Here is a 16,997-nt window from a genome sequence, read left to right as displayed (position 1 = left end):
TGTCCAGGAACAACGATGGATCCTGCTCTGATCTGCATTAGTGGCGAGTCTGATGTTCCACAGCAGCCTGTAGATCCTCCCTGTTTATTCAGGACCAGAATGACTGGAATATAAAAAACATCTTTATTTACGCAGCAGGAAGCTCAGAGCTCTTCTTTCATGGCGGCGGTTTCCTGCCCTTCATCGTTTTCTGTCTCGTCTCTCAGAGGCTCCATCAAGCCTGTTATGATTCTTAAAAAGATTTAAAACCTGAAAGTTAAACTCCAGTGGAAATGTTTCAGACCAGATCGTCTAGATGTTCAGAAGATGGAGCTCAGGTTTTCTTCCTTCAGTTAAATGATGAGGGAAACGAGCCTGATGCTGCTATAGGAACCGGACCCACCGGGTTCTTTGGTTCTGTCGGTCCAGTCCAAGCAGACGGTCAGCACCAGAGGACCCATCCATCGTCTTTAGCTGCTTATCCTTAAAGGCAGCTGGTGACTAACTCCAGCACCCATTGGACTGTAAAGAACTAGTCATAAACATTAGTTGTGCTAATGCTAATGTGCTATAGCGACACCGTATTGAGCAGGAGCTAATGCTAAAGTGCTGACTCCCACCATGTTCCAGTTTATAGTTGGTGAGTTTTGCTAACTCTGCTGCTGATTTTTCCTGATTGAAAACAGAAGAGCTTCTGTCAGAAAGCATGCAGCAATGCATTCTGGGTACTGAATAAATATCACAGGCGAAGAACATGAGAGAAAACAGAGACAGCCTTTACCCCCTTCAAAATAAGAGCATGAATGTAAACAAAAGAGCAATTCTTCAACACAGATGTTGAACTTTATTCAGTAAATAAGCATTTTGAATTTATCTGGTAAATTAGCTTAGCATAAGCTAAGCGTGCTAAGCCTTTTCAAAGTTAGCAAATATGGAAATATAGCTCAGCTGTTAGTGGATTAGCAGAAATGTTCACACCAATGCTAAAACCTGTGGTGCAGCACCGTTACAGAACAAATATGATTAAAACACAAGAAACATTTAACTTCTATATCTAAACTGAGAAAATATCATCACAGCAGTTTTTAATCTGTCAGATTGGGAGGAAGAGGAGGGTCTGATGGACTGACTCAGCTCTAACCAGCTGGTTGATCCTCATCAAATCCAACAACTGATGCAACATCTTCTGTTTTCTACGCTTCAACTCCCTAAGAGGTGATTCTTTTAGGACTATTTTTAAGATGCTTTGTTCAGTTTTAAGCTTGTTCAGGGAGATGAAGACCAGCAGGAAGTCTCAGGAAATGACGATCCTGTTTCTGCTGATCGAGGCTCTTCATCTGGTCAACATTTTGTCTCTTCTTTCAGTTGAAGCCAAATCACAGATCGGGTCGAAGGCTTTAAATCCCGCAGGAGTTTTAGGAGCTACTTTGTCTCGACTCTGTAACTTGTATTGATTGATGGAAGATAATCCAGTGACTGCAGGAACAATCCTTGTTTAACAGACACTAGCTGAAGCTAGAGCTGTTTAGCTTCACTGGGCTGTATGTCCAGCTTGTGATCATCAGACCAAACGAGAAGACGTCAACCCAGAAGCTTCAGCGATCCGTCCAGGATGAAGGCGCAGGGGGCCAAAGTGCTTCAGAGTCCTGATAATTGAAAGCAGGAGTCTGAATCAGCAGAACTCAGGAGGTTTTAAACGTTCAGCCAGAAGCAGCCGGGGTAATTCGTTCAGGCAGGACTCGGCTGAATCTGATCTGGTGAATAAAGACCAACTGCTGCTGCGCTACTGGGAGCTCTGGGTGTCCACCAGCATACAGGCTAATGGTTTTAACGGCAACCCGCTGGGGTCAAACCAACACAGAGAATCTGTTTCCACTGAGCGGGTTGGGTCGGAGCTGCTTCACCACAGAAACATCGGCTCAGATTACAGTGGGTCAGAGGTCACAGCCTCAGACTGAGAAGAACCGCTTCAAACCTTCAGTCACGGTCCTGTTGGGCTGAAATCTGCTGAACGGTCTGAGCTCCTACGTCAGGAGAAACACGGAGTCACCAGCCAGAGGAAAGCCTCCATGTTGGACTGACAGCCGCCGAGTCAGCGCGGCTCCCTGCGGTGAGGCTCTGGAGGTCCCGATTCGCAGCTTGTTGAACACGCAGCCTTTGATCCGGGCCGAGTGCGCAGCAGAGCCTTAATCAGCCCAACACCTGGACCCGTCAGAGCTGTGAGTCCGGGCCGCGTCTGGACCAGAACCAGAGCTTTGAAGAGCGAACGCCGCTGCAGCTGCTCAGGGTTTCTGTTTGGGTCACGCAGCGACCAAACGCAGCAAATGATCCACAAATCAAAGCTGATGTTTCACAAACTTCCTCCTGCTGAGGCAGGAAGCAGCCAGAGCCAACCACATGAAAGGGTTAAACCGGCAGCCAATCAGAGAGCAGCCATCCTCGCCGCTTCTACTTTTAGGATCCACACACTCACACACACACACACACACACACACACACACACACACACACACACACACGTCGCCCGCATCGACTTTCTACCTCAAACTTTTTGGACCTTTAAGAATTTATGGTTTGACATTTTTGAGTCCAACCTTTTCCAGAACCACCAAAGTGTTCAGAACCAGTCAGAACGTCTCGGTTCCCAGTTTGGATCTTCTATTGGAGCCAGATGAAGCCATGAACACATTGGTGGTTCTGTTGGGACTCGGACCTGCTGGAAATCCAACAGAACCTTAATTCCCTTGGTACCCTATTCTTCTGACCCAGAAAGTTCTGCTGGGCCGGTTCCTCAGGGATCTTTATTTTCTGTTCTAACAGCAGATCTTGATGCTCAGTTTTGGATAAAAGCTGATATTTTTCTCTGCAGTCGTTCATTTTGCTAACCCAGCGTGGAGGCAGTCGGCTTCCTGCGTGGAGGCAGTCGGCTTCCTGCGTGGAGGCAGTCGGCTTCCTGCGTGGAGGCAGTCCGCTTCCTGCGTGGAGGCAGTCCGCTTCCTGCGTGAGCGGGTGGCGCCTCCAAATCGATCCGAAGAAGAAGAGCCTGCAAAGATGGCCGCCGCCGTCTGTGGATGGATGTTAAAGCTGCTGAGAGCGACAGCATGGTCACTGGATCAGAACCAGATGAAGAAGCTGATAAAGACGGTGAAACGATCAGAACCGGGCCGTTCAGATGTGGGCCACATTCATGATTCATATTTAAGAAATTACTTTGTTGTTCCCCTGACAACGCTCTGGAAGATAATCTTTCTATAATCGGTTTATTAAAAGGCTGCAGCTCTGTGGTTCTTCATGTTGGTTTCTGTTCTGAAAACTCTGACAATCAGATATTTCCGGATTAAAACTTTAAAGTGGCAGGAAGAAGATAAATGATGAGAACCTGAAAAGAAACCATGAGTGAATCACGGCGAGGCTTCAGGGTCCGTTCTGGTTTTAATCTGTTCCAGTCAGGCAAACTGAACAGACTCCTATTTATTTCCTCGTCTCATTGGACCTCCAGGATGGAAACGTGGTTGCCGTGGTTACCGTCAGGGCCAGGGCGACGTGGTGAAGGAAGTGACTCTCTGCAGACTTCAGTGGGGTTGTGGCGACTGCTGGCCACTAGGTGGAGCAGGTGAGCGCTCTGGCCATCAGTTTATTTACCACGGCGCACACACACACACACACACACACACACACACACACACACGCTGAAGAGGTTTACAGAAAGTGACACCCAGCGAAGTGGAGAGCAGGGCTGAGGATCTGCCAACAAAACAAACAATCAGCAGGCAGAAGGAGGAAGGAGACGATCAGCCTCCGCCTCCCTGCGCTGAAATATTTAACCAGGCGGGACGGTCCTCATGGCTGGAGACGTCTGCAGCATGTTGGAGGAACTTCTGCATGACTGCAGCATCATTTCACATCCATCTCCTCCAAATCCTCCCTGACATGTTTGGTGTCTTTGGAAACATTTAAGCGTCTCCAGCAGACGTCTAAATGAAGCAGTGTGGTTTGTGAGCCGTCTGTCCCGAAGCGCCTTTCCGTGCCCGCGGGCTGATTCCTGAGCGGAGTGCCTCAGCGGCCGCCGGCTGTATGAAAGGTTCATGACTGGAAGGTGGTTAGTTATTTAAAGCAGCTACCGGCCCAGACACGCTCGCACCAACAATCCGCCCTGCAGAGGCTTTATAAGGCAAGAGTGCGGCGATGAGCTCACTCAGCCAGGTTCCATGAAAAACAAGCGTCCCACTCACGGCTCACACACTTTCCCCACAGCTGCTGATGTCAGAGCGGCGCAGGGAGAATCCCAGACGTCTGATCTCAGCCGGAAGCTGCAGCGCCGCTTCCTCTACACTCACATGTGACTCGGCTCCAGCAGATCGCGCGTCCTGATGTCACCAGCTCCAGTCGGCTCCCCCAGCAACCACCACTGGGTTCAATATCACTTTTAATTACAGAGTAACTTCAGCTGCTTTTGTTGTTCCCTGATTGGATCCATCTGATTCTGGCTGAACGTTTAACTCTTTGCTGTTCCTCTTGGAGGCGCAGACCTACATCCCATCTGCTTCACCAAGGGATACATTTTATTTATCGCTTTAAATAAATGAATCCCTCATTACGCCCCAGAGTGTAAATACTTTAGAACATGGCAGATAAGTTTGCTGTAAGTTTCTCCTGAACCAGTTTGGATGATTTCCCAGAGAAACTCCCCTGGATGACCCGGCTGGCTCTTCCTATCTGCTAAAATAACTCTGGATGTTTCTGTGAAGTTTTGTTCAGGATCGTTTCTCAACCAAACAAACGATGACACAGAAATCCAGCAGGAAGCTGTGGGAGCAGGAGGCAGGTAATGACTGGGATTACTGGAGATCAGGGTGATTAAAATCCAAACAAACCCGACGTGTTCATGGAGAGGATGTTTCACCGCTTATGGGCCGTCAGACGAAACGGGGATGCTTCATGTCAGAGTCACCAAACCTGATTCAGTGGAGATCTGGAAACTTACCACAAGTTAAATGATTTCATCTCAACTGAATACCCTCATCAGGAACCTTTAAATAGATTCAGAAAAGGCTATGACCTCTGACCCAAACCAGGAAACCCTTTAGAGATTCTGTTTGGCTCATCTGGACCAGAACCGGCTGAAGGACTCTGCTCCTTTCCGTCCCAGAGTCTCGCCTGCAGGTTCCTAATCCTGGTCACACCTTCCTCGTGCTTTCTGCCTTACGCCCGTCTCCCTTCACATCCGCCTGGAAAACCCTCAGAGCTGAAATCTGTCCCACATCCAGAACCGTGGACTCGCCACAGCCAACAGGAAACCCGGGAACGCCAGCAACACGGACAGGCGGCTGAGTCTCAGCATTATTGATTTACAAACGTCTAGTAACAGCCAGAAACGGTCCAATCAAGAAAAAGAGAACAACAGAATCCAACGGTAGAAATGAGGAAAATGTGTTATGTTGTATTAAAATCCCGCCTGAAGAAAAAATCTGAGACTCTTAGATCATTGAGTGAAGGTCGAACAGCGGCCGATGTGATGACCTCCTGGATCTCCCACGTACCGGAAGACTTGGAGGTTCAGATAATGGGAAGCGAGGCCGTTACGAACTTCAGAAACAAACGGGAAACCTTTAAAACCAGCTCTAAAACACACAGCTGACACGTCTGGAGGTTTTGCTCAAAACATTTAACTGGTCAGATGCAGACGGTAAAAACTTGATCCTTATTAAAGTTAAACTCCTGAGCTTCAATTAGCTCAAGGTTTTATTATGTTTATTTAGTGGAAGAGGAACGATGTTGACGTCTGCAGTGGAAATGAGACCAGAAGATCTTCAGATGTTAGAGAGGTCAGAGTTTCGTTCAGCAGAATGAAGAACTGTTCCTCGTCATCCAGAACCTCGGACCAGCAGAGCTTTATGATTCTGGCTTTCATCACTGACAAACCGTCTGAGTGCGCTCAGCTCATACGGTTATGACATCACATCCAGGAGGGTTCTGGACCTGCTAGCTGGTCCGTTACCTTCTCGCCCCGAGACGAGACGATGACGGCGCGTTGACTGGAGCTGAGAGCCACCAGACCAAACACTGGCTGCCTGATAGACGCTCAGCAGATGGAGGGAAGAGTCACGGTTCAGCCGAGAGTTTTAACCCTCACTCAGTCCCAGCCGGCTGCAGGGTGGATGTGAGCGGTGCGTCACCGGCGGAGAGGGAGGCGGAGAGAGAGGGAGGAGGCAGCTGTACTTATGGTAGGAGGCTCAGAGAGTCGCAGCAGAAAGAGACCGGCCCACTCCGATAAAAACCATTCAACTGGTGAGCGAGAGAGCGCACTCAACTCTGACGGAGCGAGAGAGGGAGGGAGCAGCAGAGGTAAAGAGAGAGAGGAACTCCCTTCATCTGGGATAACTTAGTCCTCTCTAACACACACACTCTGCAGAGATTCACCCCAGGAACAGCCTCCGTCCTGCCGCTTTGCTTCATCCATTCAGAGTTTCTCCTCTTCTTGTTTTCTTATTTCTTCTCTTTCTTTCTTTCATGACGCCTCCACATTTTGCAGCCATCTGTCCCTGACAAAAAGATAAGGATTACTCATTTTCTCCCTTGCCGTTGTGTTTTCTCTCTCGTTCCTTTGCAGTTTTTCCCTCGTTTGGCAGGTGGACTGTGAGCTGAGCTCAACTTTCAGCTTCCAAACTTCTGAGCAAAGAGACGAAGGCAGCAGGACCGAGCACAGCAACTCTTCCTCTGGACTGAATTTTCATCGACTTTTGGACTTTTTGGCCTCTGCCTGTCCCTCTGGTTGGTGGCAACATGTCGGTGTTACCGTTCCTCGGCTGGGCCCTTCTGGTTCTGGTTCTGGTCCAGGGCGGTGGATCCTCAGCGGACCTGCCCTCCAGCCCGCTGTCCCTGACGCCGCAGTCGCTGCCGGACGCCTCCAGCGCCCACTGCCCGTCCTGCGCCCTGGCCCGGATGAGGCGCGACGACGGGCCGGATGGCGACTCGCCGGCGTATGTGGAGGAGAAGGCGGCGCAGCAGGACGTGGTGGAGGCGGTGAAGAGGCACATCCTCAACATGCTCCACCTGCAGGCCCGGCCCAACATCACCCGGCCCGTGCCGCGCGCCGCGCTGCTCAACGCGCTGCGCAAGCTGCACGTGGGGCGAGTGGCCGAGGACGGCAGCGTGCAGATCGAGGGGGAGGAGGAGGCGCGAGGGAGGGGAGGCAAGGGGGGAGGAGCGGCAACGGCGGCCGGAGCTCGGGCGGGAGACGGCGGCGACGCGCCGGAGACGACGGAGATCATCACCTTCGCCGAGGCTGGTGAGTCTGGAGTCACTCAGTGTGTGTGTGTGTGTGTGTGTGTGTGTGTGTGAGTAAACACTGCAGCGGTGTCGGGTCCACCTGCACTCGCCCAGCTGATCCGTCAGTAACGGCCCCCTGCTGCTCTCAGAGAATACCTCGTTATCTGCCGATAGTCAGCGGGGATTTGGGTGGCGCCGCCGGTTCTGGTCCGTTTGTTTTCCTGACAAGACGGTGACAGTGGGAGGCGGCAGGTCAGGTGCTAAACACAGCTCTGTCACCTTTAACCTGCAGACCAGCTGCAGGGCACGCTTCGCCCATTTCAACAGCAGTTTAACACCTTTAAATCCGAGTCAGTGACGGGTCACAGCGCCTGAAGGTGAGCCAGGTTGGGACCCGGTTCTGAAGGTCCAGTTGGGTTGTTTAAGCAGATGGGTGTGAGTTTACCTGTCAGCGGCGGCACCGTGTGGGCGGGACTCTGGATCTGCTGCAGCAGTTTGGGTTTCTGTAGGCGAGAGTCTGGAGCAGCAGATGGAAAAGATTTTTATGAAGCGGATCTGAGCAAACAGGCTGAGCGGAGCAGCTTCACCGAGACGGCGGCTCGGCAGCCACCCAGAGCCGGCCAATCACACGCCGGCTCTGCACGGCTTGTTCAGGTCGGCGTCCAGCCTGAAGCTCCGTCTGGATCAGAACCAATCAGAAGTTCACTGAGCCACTTCCTGGAGCCCATCAGATCTGGTTAAACCCAGAGTTTCGTCTCACAGGCAGCGTTGTTGGTCCCCAGCTGGTCGCTCATTCTGGTTCTGGTTCTGATGGACCTTTCCTTCCTGTTAACAGTCAGTTGTTTCTCTCCACTGTCACCAGGTGCTTGCTGCACCAAAATCCAGATCTTCCTTGAATGTCCGTTCTTCTCCAGTCGTTGCATCAAAACCCGACCCAGTTGACTGAACCAGACAGAATCACACGGTTCTGGAGATGAACTGGATCCGTTTGCCAAAAAGAACATCACTGTTCTAAATTAGCTCAATATAAACAAACTAATTTATATTTCATGTTGAAACTTATTTCAAAGAAGAACTAAACCCTGCATCGTGTCTGTCAGGCTCTGATCCAGGAGTCTGAAGGTTTCTGTCCTGCGCCTCAGAAGGAGGAGCAGTCGTTGCTTTGGACCCTGTCTGGCTCGGTTCTGACTGGATTCTGTCGGTTTGTTCTCTGGTCAGTTTGGAGCTGCAGGCTTCGTTTACGGCTCTTTTCTCCGCCAGCACACCCTGAATATCATCGGGGCGTTAAACGGCCCCAGAAAGTTCCTCTCAGTCAGCAGAATCTGGGAGGTTTTGGTGCTACCAGAACCCGGGCGACGGTACCGGCCCGGTCCTCTGGCTCGGGTTTATTGGGCTTTTATCTGGGGGTTGTCATGTGAACGCCTGTCTGAGCGTCTGAGGAGGAATTTAACACGTTTCATGTTGCTGCCGCTGCAGAGAAGTTGTGGGATGCAGCTAAAAACACTTGTGGTCAGCCAGAGCGCGCTTTATAGTCAACATCTTGAAGCAATTTTCCCATCCAACGTAAGAAGAGGCACATTGCAGATGAAGTATTTACATTTGTGTCGAGTTGAGAATGATTCGATCACAAAGCAGCTCCAACGTTTTTCCCTCATGAAAGAGAAGCAGCCGAGGCTCTGCTGCAGCAGATCTGGTTTCCAAACAAACTACAGCAATCCGACTCGTCATTTAATGGCGTTCCTCTGGGAGCAGATTCCCTTTTAATGCCTGAGTTTAGACTGTAGGTTTGGAGCTAATGAGGCCATCAGCTCAGACTCTTTGAAGCTTTGACTCATGATTCTTCATTCTGACCTGGAAAATATTTTCTGCCACATCAAGAGGATCCAGAAATGCTCACAAAATAAAAAACACAAAATCAAATCAAATAATTACATCTAATTAAAGCTTAAGGTTTCAACCACGTGTTGAATAATGTTTCACATCCCTGAGCCTAATTTCAGATGAATTATGACTGAGATGATCTAATCTCAGATTAAATATGAATTCTAGTTCAAAGGAAGAAGAAAGTTTCCTCAGGTAAATAACACCTACCAGCAGGGGGCGCCTCTGAGTTGCTCCGACTGGATCAGGAGTCAAAAAGTGGATCGTTGAATCAGCTAACGGACCGGTCCAGTGGGTTAGAACCACTGATGAAGAAAATAAAGGAAAATATTAGAGGACGTAGAAAAGCTGAATTGAACATAATTTTTATGGCCATTTATGAAGAGATGAAATACAGAACCACAGATGACAATAAGATGACAATAAAAGTCAACAGCAGAAATGTTATTAAAAAGTTTCCAACAAAAACACCTGATCTACTAAACAAACATGTAATTCCAAACTGGCCACTAGGTGTCAGTGTTTTTGTCATGGCATTGATTAAAAGCTTTGTGAGCTAACACTAGCTTAGCTACCTGACGAGGCAACAGCAGCTGTCACTTTGTTTAATACTGAAGTGTTTAAAGCAGGAACATCTGAACTTTACTGATCCAGGCTCAGCGGCTCCGCTTTAGCCCCGCCCACTTTCCCCACCACTGGGTTGAGGAGCATCTGTCTCCGAAGAAGATCTCTGATGGAAACCAGTGGTCCAGTAAACTGTCCCAGCCTGCAGAGCACATCCATTAAATGCATATGAGCTTTCCGTACCAGCTGGCCCTGCGGCCTCCTGGGAAAGAAGCGGTGCATTCAGGGAGCGCAGTAATTATTTTGGGCCGTGGAGATGGCGGGAACGGGAGCGCAGGGATGACTGGGTTCTTGGCGGAGACCAAGTGTCAACCTCTGTTTAGCAGCTCGGGGACAATATCCATCTGTCCTCTGTTTTTTCCTGTCCTCTGTTTAGAGTCCGTTCCTGTTTATCTTCCCGCTTCTCCCCGTCCCTCACCACACACAGAGGACAATTAGGCTAATTGAACTTAATTGAACACATCATTAGCGACATTCCTGAAAGCGCTTTCATCCGCCTGCTCCGCGCGCTAACCCCGGCCTACCCCTCGCTGCTCGGCCCGCAGAATAAACCCGTCTTTGTTGGGTCTATTCTGGCAGCGCCGCCACCAGCTCAGGGTCACTTCACTGACCTCTGACGGCCACAGGGAGCCGCACGGCCGCCGCTGATTGGACGAACGAACATCTGTCTGATGCGGTTCTGCTGCTATACCCTTGTTTGGTTCTGGTTCTGTTTTGTTTATTCTGTGTTCTGTCATGTTTTCTCTCAGTTTGTCATCTGGTTCTCCTCCCTACGGTCGTGTTCACTGTGCGTTCAGGGCGTGTTTGCGGTGGTGTTTGTGGTGCGTTCAGGGCCTATTTAAGGTGGTGTTTGTGGTGCGTTCAGGGCCTGTTTACGGTGGTGTTTGTGGTGCGTTCAGGGCCTATTTAAGGTGGTGTTTGTGGTGCGTTCAGGGCCTATTTAAGGTGGTGTTTGTGGTGTGTTCAGGGCCAGTGTAAGGTGGTGTCCGTGCAGTCGGAGCCGCAGCAGTTGGCGTCGTGGGACGGCCCATCACCTCATTTGGCTCGGCTTTGATGTGTGACAGAGATGCTGTGTGTGGACAGATGAGTCACTCCATAGTAAACAGCTGCAGATTGGGAGCAGACCCGCTGACACGGAACATGACTCAATTCATCCACCGCTGGAAGTAGATACTGCACTGAAAAACAAAATCCTATTTACAATTTGTTTACAGTCTGGTTTCTAGTGCAAATATCTCAGTTCCCTTCAAAATAAGACAAAACTAACTTATAAGAAGTTTTTAGCAAGATTTAGGAACCTGCTTTAAGTAAATTCTTTAATCCTGATAAGTTCTAGTTCCTCTGACAGATTATTTCACTTCAACCATGTGAAAAATGCTAAGAGTGAAATATTCAGCCAGTGGAAATATAACTTAATAATCAATTTTAAAGAATTATTGAGTTAAAACTTAAAGAAGCTTTTACACTTTAAACAAGGCAAAATCGAGACATCTGCTCTGGAAACTTGACCCAAAATACTTGGTAAGATTTTATATTTTTGCAGTGTACAGGAGTTTAAAGTGATAAAGAGAAGTGACTGTCAGTAACCTGTGCAGGAGGTCAGCTGACCGAGCAGCTTCACCTGGTTATACCTGAGCTGATCTGGTCACATGATTAGGTTGTTACCTTGAGTCCAGATGGTTCCTGTTCTCCAGGATTTGGGTCCATTTATTGACCCAACCTTCATGTCTCTGTGGACCTTTGAATCAGATCTGCAGTTTCTCCTGACATGGAACAGAAATCATCTTTTTCCTCATCACCTCTTCTTCCTGGTTCTGAAATCTGCAAAGCTCAGATGCTCCGGTCCGATCGTTCTGTCAGCGTGACGGGGAAGCGCAGCAGCTGAGGTCGGTTTGGACCGGCTCCCTGCTGTCTGAAGCCGGATCCGGCTGCTGGAACCATTTTACGGCTCGGTTTTATGTGCCTCTAACAGCCGGCGCTGTTCACACCCGGCAGTCCGCACATGGAACCGATTCCAGAACCGCCAGTAAAAACAGATCCCACTGGTTTCAAACTGGGCCGAACTGGCACCCAGCAGAACCAGCAGGTTCTTACGTTCTGGAGGGGATGGTGTCGGTGGCTCCAGGTGAACCTGGTCAGGAACCAGAACTCTGGTCTGGGTTTGTGGTTCTATTCAGTTCTGAATCTCTGCAGAACATTTCTGGGCAGGATTCTGAGACGGAACCGCTCTGGTTCTGGTCGTGTTGAATCTGGACATTTGGACACCATTTAAAGTCGAGGGAAAAAATGTTCCTGATCCTCATTTCCTCAGTTCTGCTCTACAAATTAAACTGATTTTCTGTGAATTACTTAGATGAAAACTTTTTAAACTACTTTTAATTATCTGAACTAATAAACAGCATTAGTTGTGTTGAACTGAAAATACTTTTTTGGTAAAGTGCCTCCAGACAACAATGTTCTGAATTGGTGCTGCAGAAACAAATTGAAAATAAATTTTGGTTAAGGTTAGCATTATTCTAGTCATTGTTTGGGAAAACATTGGTTAGACATAAATACAGTTGCTATGGCGTTGCTATGGCGTTGCTATGGCGTTGCTATGGCGTTGCTATGGTTCATAGTAACAGTTCATACAGTTACTATGAAGAACAGAAGTCGATATAAAATCCTCAGCTGGACAGAAGATGCAGGATGTTGTGAAGAGACGACTGAAGAGGATTCATCCAACATCAACAGACTGAAGACATCAGCAGCAGCTGATTTAGGTCTGAGGTGAACTTTGACCTTTATAGTGGTCAACTTTAATGTTTAATGAGAGAAACCTGAACATTTTAGCAGTGGGTCATCAGGCATTGCCCCATCAGCTGCTAGCTGAGCTGCTGCCTGAAGCTAACTGGTTTCAAACTGGATGAATCTTAACTGGGTCGAGTTAAATTACCACAAATTATAAAAATGTTGCGTTTAGTGGTCTAAAAACAATCAGAAATCTGAGTTATTTGATGGTTTGATGCTTTTAGTTTGGGGAGTTTGGCGGGTTTAGCGGAGTTTTGGGGTCCAGACTGGGCGTGAGGTAAATGAGCTGCCGGTCCAGCTCGGTTCTGTCCTCCGCTGAGTGGACCTGGTAAATTTCTTCCTTGCAGTCGACGGCGCTCGTCCTGAACTCGGATCCACCGCAGGTCGGCCCAACGCATCCAGAACCCCAATATATTCCTGACTGCTGGGGTCCAACTTTGTGTCAGAACTTCAGATTTTTATGCTTGTTTTGATCGTAAATGTTCTCACAACGAGCCACAGATAATTTTAACGACTCGACAGGAACAATCCATAGACTCTGCATCTGGAGCGGCTTCAAAATTCCCCACAGTGACAGACAATTATGGGATGCATTCTGCAGATTGTTTTCATTAAAGCCGGAGCAGAAGTTCATGAGAAAAAATGAAAAATGTTCAGATCGGCTCTTCTGCCAAGCTGCGTCGGGTTTTCATCTATTAGTCAGTCACATGGATTTTTATTTGCTTCTCACTTCAGAGACAAACTTCTTGGTTCTCCAGCCAGCTGGAGTTTCTCCCCACTGGTAGAACCGGTTCTGTTACAGTAAGACGAGCTGCAGCTGATGGAACCAGAACATCTGCATTAAACCTGATCTCTGGGTTTTCTCGATTAAAATACGATAAAATTTATCCATCTTGATTTAAAGTGGGCGGGGCTTAATGAGGGTCCAGATTATTCCTGTTGGGCTTCAGCTCCTCCTGTTCCAGGTTGATGAGCGGTTCTGTTGGTTCTGGTATCCTGAACTGAACCGTCTGTCTCGGTTCTGGTTCTGAAAGATGGATTGGACCACACTGAGCTTCTTCTGTAGGACCGTAAAGTGATCCAAACCCACAGGTTTTAGCCAAGTAGAAGAAGAGGCAGTGTCTGGAACCAGAACTGGCCGGTTCTGTGGCCCAGTCCAGTACAGCCGGTCCTCAGAAAGGATGAATGAACAGAACCCTTTACTTTCTGTCTCCTGGAGGTGATGATGATCTAAGTGAGATAATCGCCTCCAAACGTCTCTTAAGACGCTCTAATGGACTCAGTGAATCGCTGCCCGCCTCCACACACACACACACACACACACACACACACACACGTCGCCCATTCACACAGTAACTGAGCATCGCTGCTGCTGCTGACATTCATAAACTCTGAAGTCGTGACTTGCGTTCTGTGTTGCCCACGAGGCAGAGCAGGCTGGGAGTCGCTCCGGCCTCCAGGCTGCCAGGAAACATAAAGCTGCACCACATGTGAGCAACCAGAGGAAGAACAGCCATAAAACCCACAGAGTGGAAACCCGATGCAGCTTGTCAGCACCAAACATCGACCCAGACCAGAGACGGAGGCGTTTGGAGAGCAAAGGTCCAGGAAGCCTTTCACCAGCCTGGTTCTGCTGCTGTAAGCATCCACCAGGTGACTGTAGGGAGGAACAACTCATCTTTACCAGCAGCAGAACGCCAAACCGATTTCTGAAGGAGAAACTCCTGAACGAAGAACTTTCTAGGAGGAATACGTGTTTTCGTCATAGTTAAAGTCCTCGGGAGGTTTTCACTCCAACGAAGCCACAAGCTGCAGGTTTTCCACCACGTTGGTTCTGGAGGTTCGGAGCCGTCTCACCATCAGACCCGGCAGCAGGATGACCACGAGGGTCCTGGTGGGAACAATTAGCTGCTATAAAAACCTCCAACTCCAGAAGCTCCAACCGTTGATGCCGAGTCAGCGGGGAGTGTGTCTGTGTGTGTCTGATGTGGCTCACACACACCGATCTCTGTGTTTGTTGTCATGGTAGCCAGCTGTTTGGGGTGTAAAACTCAATTCTCGTCACGTTTTCCTTTGTTTTTGAAGGTGATGATGATGATTTAAATAACTCTCTGGTTGTTGCTCAGGAAGTCTCACTGGGCTGGTCTGACCTGCCGGCCAATCGGAGAGCAGAGCAGGTGACCTAACGCTGTCCTCTCCCTGTGTCTCCAGGTGAGTCCCAGGGCCTGGTGAACTTCGTCCTGTCTAAGGACGGAGGCGACATGTCCCTGGTGGAGCAGGCCAACGTCTGGCTCTTCCTCCGCTTGGCCAAAACCAACCGCAGCCGAGCCAAAGTCACCATCCGCCTGTTCCAGCAGCGTGGACACCTCGGCCCGCCGCAGGACGAGGTCCTGCTGGCCGAGAAGACGGTGGACACGCGGCGCAGCGGCTGGCACACCTTCCCGGTGTCCGCGGCGGTGCAGGCGCTGCTGGAGAGCCGGCGGAGCAGCGCGCTGAGCCTGCGGGTGTCCTGCCCGCTCTGCAGCGACTCCGGCGCCACGCTGGTCCTGGTCTCCGGCGGCAACCAGAGGGAGCAGTCCCACCGGCCATTCCTCATGGCCGTGGTGCGGCAGGGCGACGCTCGGCGGCGCAGGAAGCGCGGCCTGGAGTGCGACGGGAAGGTGAGGGTCTGCTGCAAGAGGCAGTTCTACGTCAACTTCAAGGACATCGGCTGGAGCGACTGGATCATCGCGCCGTCCGGTTACCACGCCAACTACTGCGAGGGCGAGTGCCCGTCTCACGTGGCGAGCATCGCGGGCTCCACGCTGTCCTTCCACTCCACCGTCATCAGCCACTACCGCATGCGGGGCTACACCCCCTTCCAGAACCTGCGGTCGTGCTGCGTGCCCACCCGGCTACGCGCCATGTCCATGCTCTACTACAACGAGGAGCAGAAGATCATCAAGAAGGACATCAAGGACATGATCGTGGAGGAGTGCGGCTGCTCGTAAACACTCGGACCCGAACGGGACGGACCGAACCGGACCGGAGAGGACGGGGGAGGCGGCAGCGCCCGCCTTCCTCCGGGTCGCTCTCTGGGACGGAAACTCGTCTCCAGACTTGCTGAGTCAAACTCAGCCAGAGTCTCGATGGCACTTTCTGAAAAACCAGGAAAAAAAGATAAACAAATGAATATCTAATATATTTTTGTTACAAACGGAGGGAGCAAGGCGTATTTATGTGGCGTTCAGGAACCGCTGTACCAGTGGGACTTCAGAGACAAGGCGCCTGAAAAACTGCAAACAAAAAGATCTCAAACTATGCAACTTGTTTCCTGTCCTGCATCTGCTTCTGGAGCGGAGACACCTTTACTCTGTCGAAGTGTACATCGTGGAGTGTGTGTGTGTGTGTGTGTGTGTTGAGAGATACTTGAACGAAACAAGTTGGCTCGGCTGCTGGAACCAAACACTTCTTTACGTTACCATGGTAACCATGTTGATGTTATTATTAATTTTATTATTGTTAGTAAGTATATTAATAATATTAATGTTATTCTTGTTAATATTTTGTGTTATTTTTCAGTTTTTTCATGTTTAAGAAGCGTTACAAACGTTGTGTTATTTTTTGCACTATAGCAACTTGAGTTCAGGTCAGAGGTCAACAGGTCACATGTCACGGTTCAAGGCTTCTGATTGGTCCCTGCTGCGTTGGGAACCAGTGAAACACGACGTTAATTCAAATGATTCCCCTGGAGATCAAAATTAATCATCTTTGATTATTAATAAAACATTTTTTAGGTCGTTGGAGAAGAAAATGTTGGACTTGGAGGGAGAAAACTTCTGGTTGTGGTTCTTATGGGTCCCTCTGAAAGGCCAAACCATTTCAAGCTACAGTAACATTTAAAGCTGCAAGTTTAATGACCTGCTGGGAAGAAAACATCCGTTTGGTTTCACCTGAGAGACTCCAGCCTACAGAACGACCAACCGGGTCGGTTCTTTATCAGTATTGGATCAGATCCATAAAAACAAACCTGACGGGGTTAAAGTTCACTACAGGACGTCTGATTGGTTCCATATTTATTCATGTTTGCATATTGATGCTCAGTTAAACGTTGCATCTGATCATCTGAAGGCACTTTAGAGAAACTGAACTGATTCTGGTTCCAGAACCAAATCAGTTCAGTTCATCAGACCAAAAGTGAATCACCATCAGATCCATAAGGTTCAGTCTAATCCTGATTATCATAATTTAATGGGAATTATTAAAGTATTTATCCGAGTCCTGAAGGAGATGTTAATGTTTAGGATTCATGCAGGTTGTTCATGGCTCCATGTTTCAGATGAATTTTTCTGAATGAACAGACTTCCTGTCGCTGCAGCTGAGATCATTTAGACCCAAAGCAGAAAATGGTTTTGGTCTGTCGTAAATTAAACCCAGAGCAGAAAACAGATTAAATCTTCCTGTTCGAACACCAA

The 16,997-nt window shown here is 49.1% G+C and overlaps 1 protein-coding gene and 1 long non-coding RNA gene across 3 annotated transcripts; one reads left to right on the top strand and one right to left on the bottom strand.

Moving 5' to 3' along the window:
• Window positions 1–109: 109 nt before the first annotated feature.
• On the bottom strand, window positions 110–14,798 carry LOC106964715 (uncharacterized). The gene is made up of 3 exons (XR_001428483.1): window positions 14,546–14,798; window positions 9,340–9,434; window positions 110–501 (listed from the first exon to the last, which is right to left on the bottom strand). It is a non-coding gene; the product is annotated as an uncharacterized LOC106964715 (long non-coding RNA).
• On the top strand, window positions 5,680–15,699 carry LOC106964710 (inhibin beta A chain-like). Of its 2 annotated transcripts, XM_015060382.1 has the most exons (3): window positions 5,680–6,324; window positions 6,590–7,267; window positions 14,755–15,699. In XM_015060382.1, exons 2-3 carry the CDS (start codon window positions 6,763–6,765, stop codon window positions 15,531–15,533), a joined length of 1,284 nt encoding a protein of 427 aa, XP_014915868.1. In that variant the 5' UTR covers window positions 5,680–6,324; window positions 6,590–6,762; the 3' UTR covers window positions 15,534–15,699. The 2 variants fall into 2 exon arrangements, with proteins under 2 accessions (XP_014915868.1, XP_014915867.1); XM_015060381.1 differs by having other exon boundaries at window positions 5,680–7,267.
• The last annotated feature ends 1,298 nt before the right edge of the window (window positions 15,700–16,997 follow it).

Source organism: Poecilia latipinna, unplaced genomic scaffold (assembly GCF_001443285.1).
Source record: "Poecilia latipinna isolate Pla-1442-1.1 unplaced genomic scaffold, P_latipinna-1.0 Scaffold1706, whole genome shotgun sequence".
In the NCBI taxonomy this organism is placed as follows: Eukaryota; Metazoa; Chordata; class Actinopteri; order Cyprinodontiformes; family Poeciliidae; genus Poecilia; species Poecilia latipinna.
Note: the sequence above shows the minus strand (reverse complement) of the source record. Positions and strands in the feature narration are given on the sequence as shown.

Bases quoted from the DNA above. Each gene is read 5' to 3' on its own strand.
- LOC106964710 (XM_015060382.1), top strand. From the start codon at position 6,763: ATGTCGGTGTTACCGTTCCTCGGCTGGGCCCTTCTGGTTCTGGTTCTG. The intron at 7,268-14,754 runs GTGAGTCTGGAG...CTGTGTCTCCAG, and splicing joins CATCACCTTCGCCGAGGCTG to GTGAGTCCCAGGGCCTGGTG.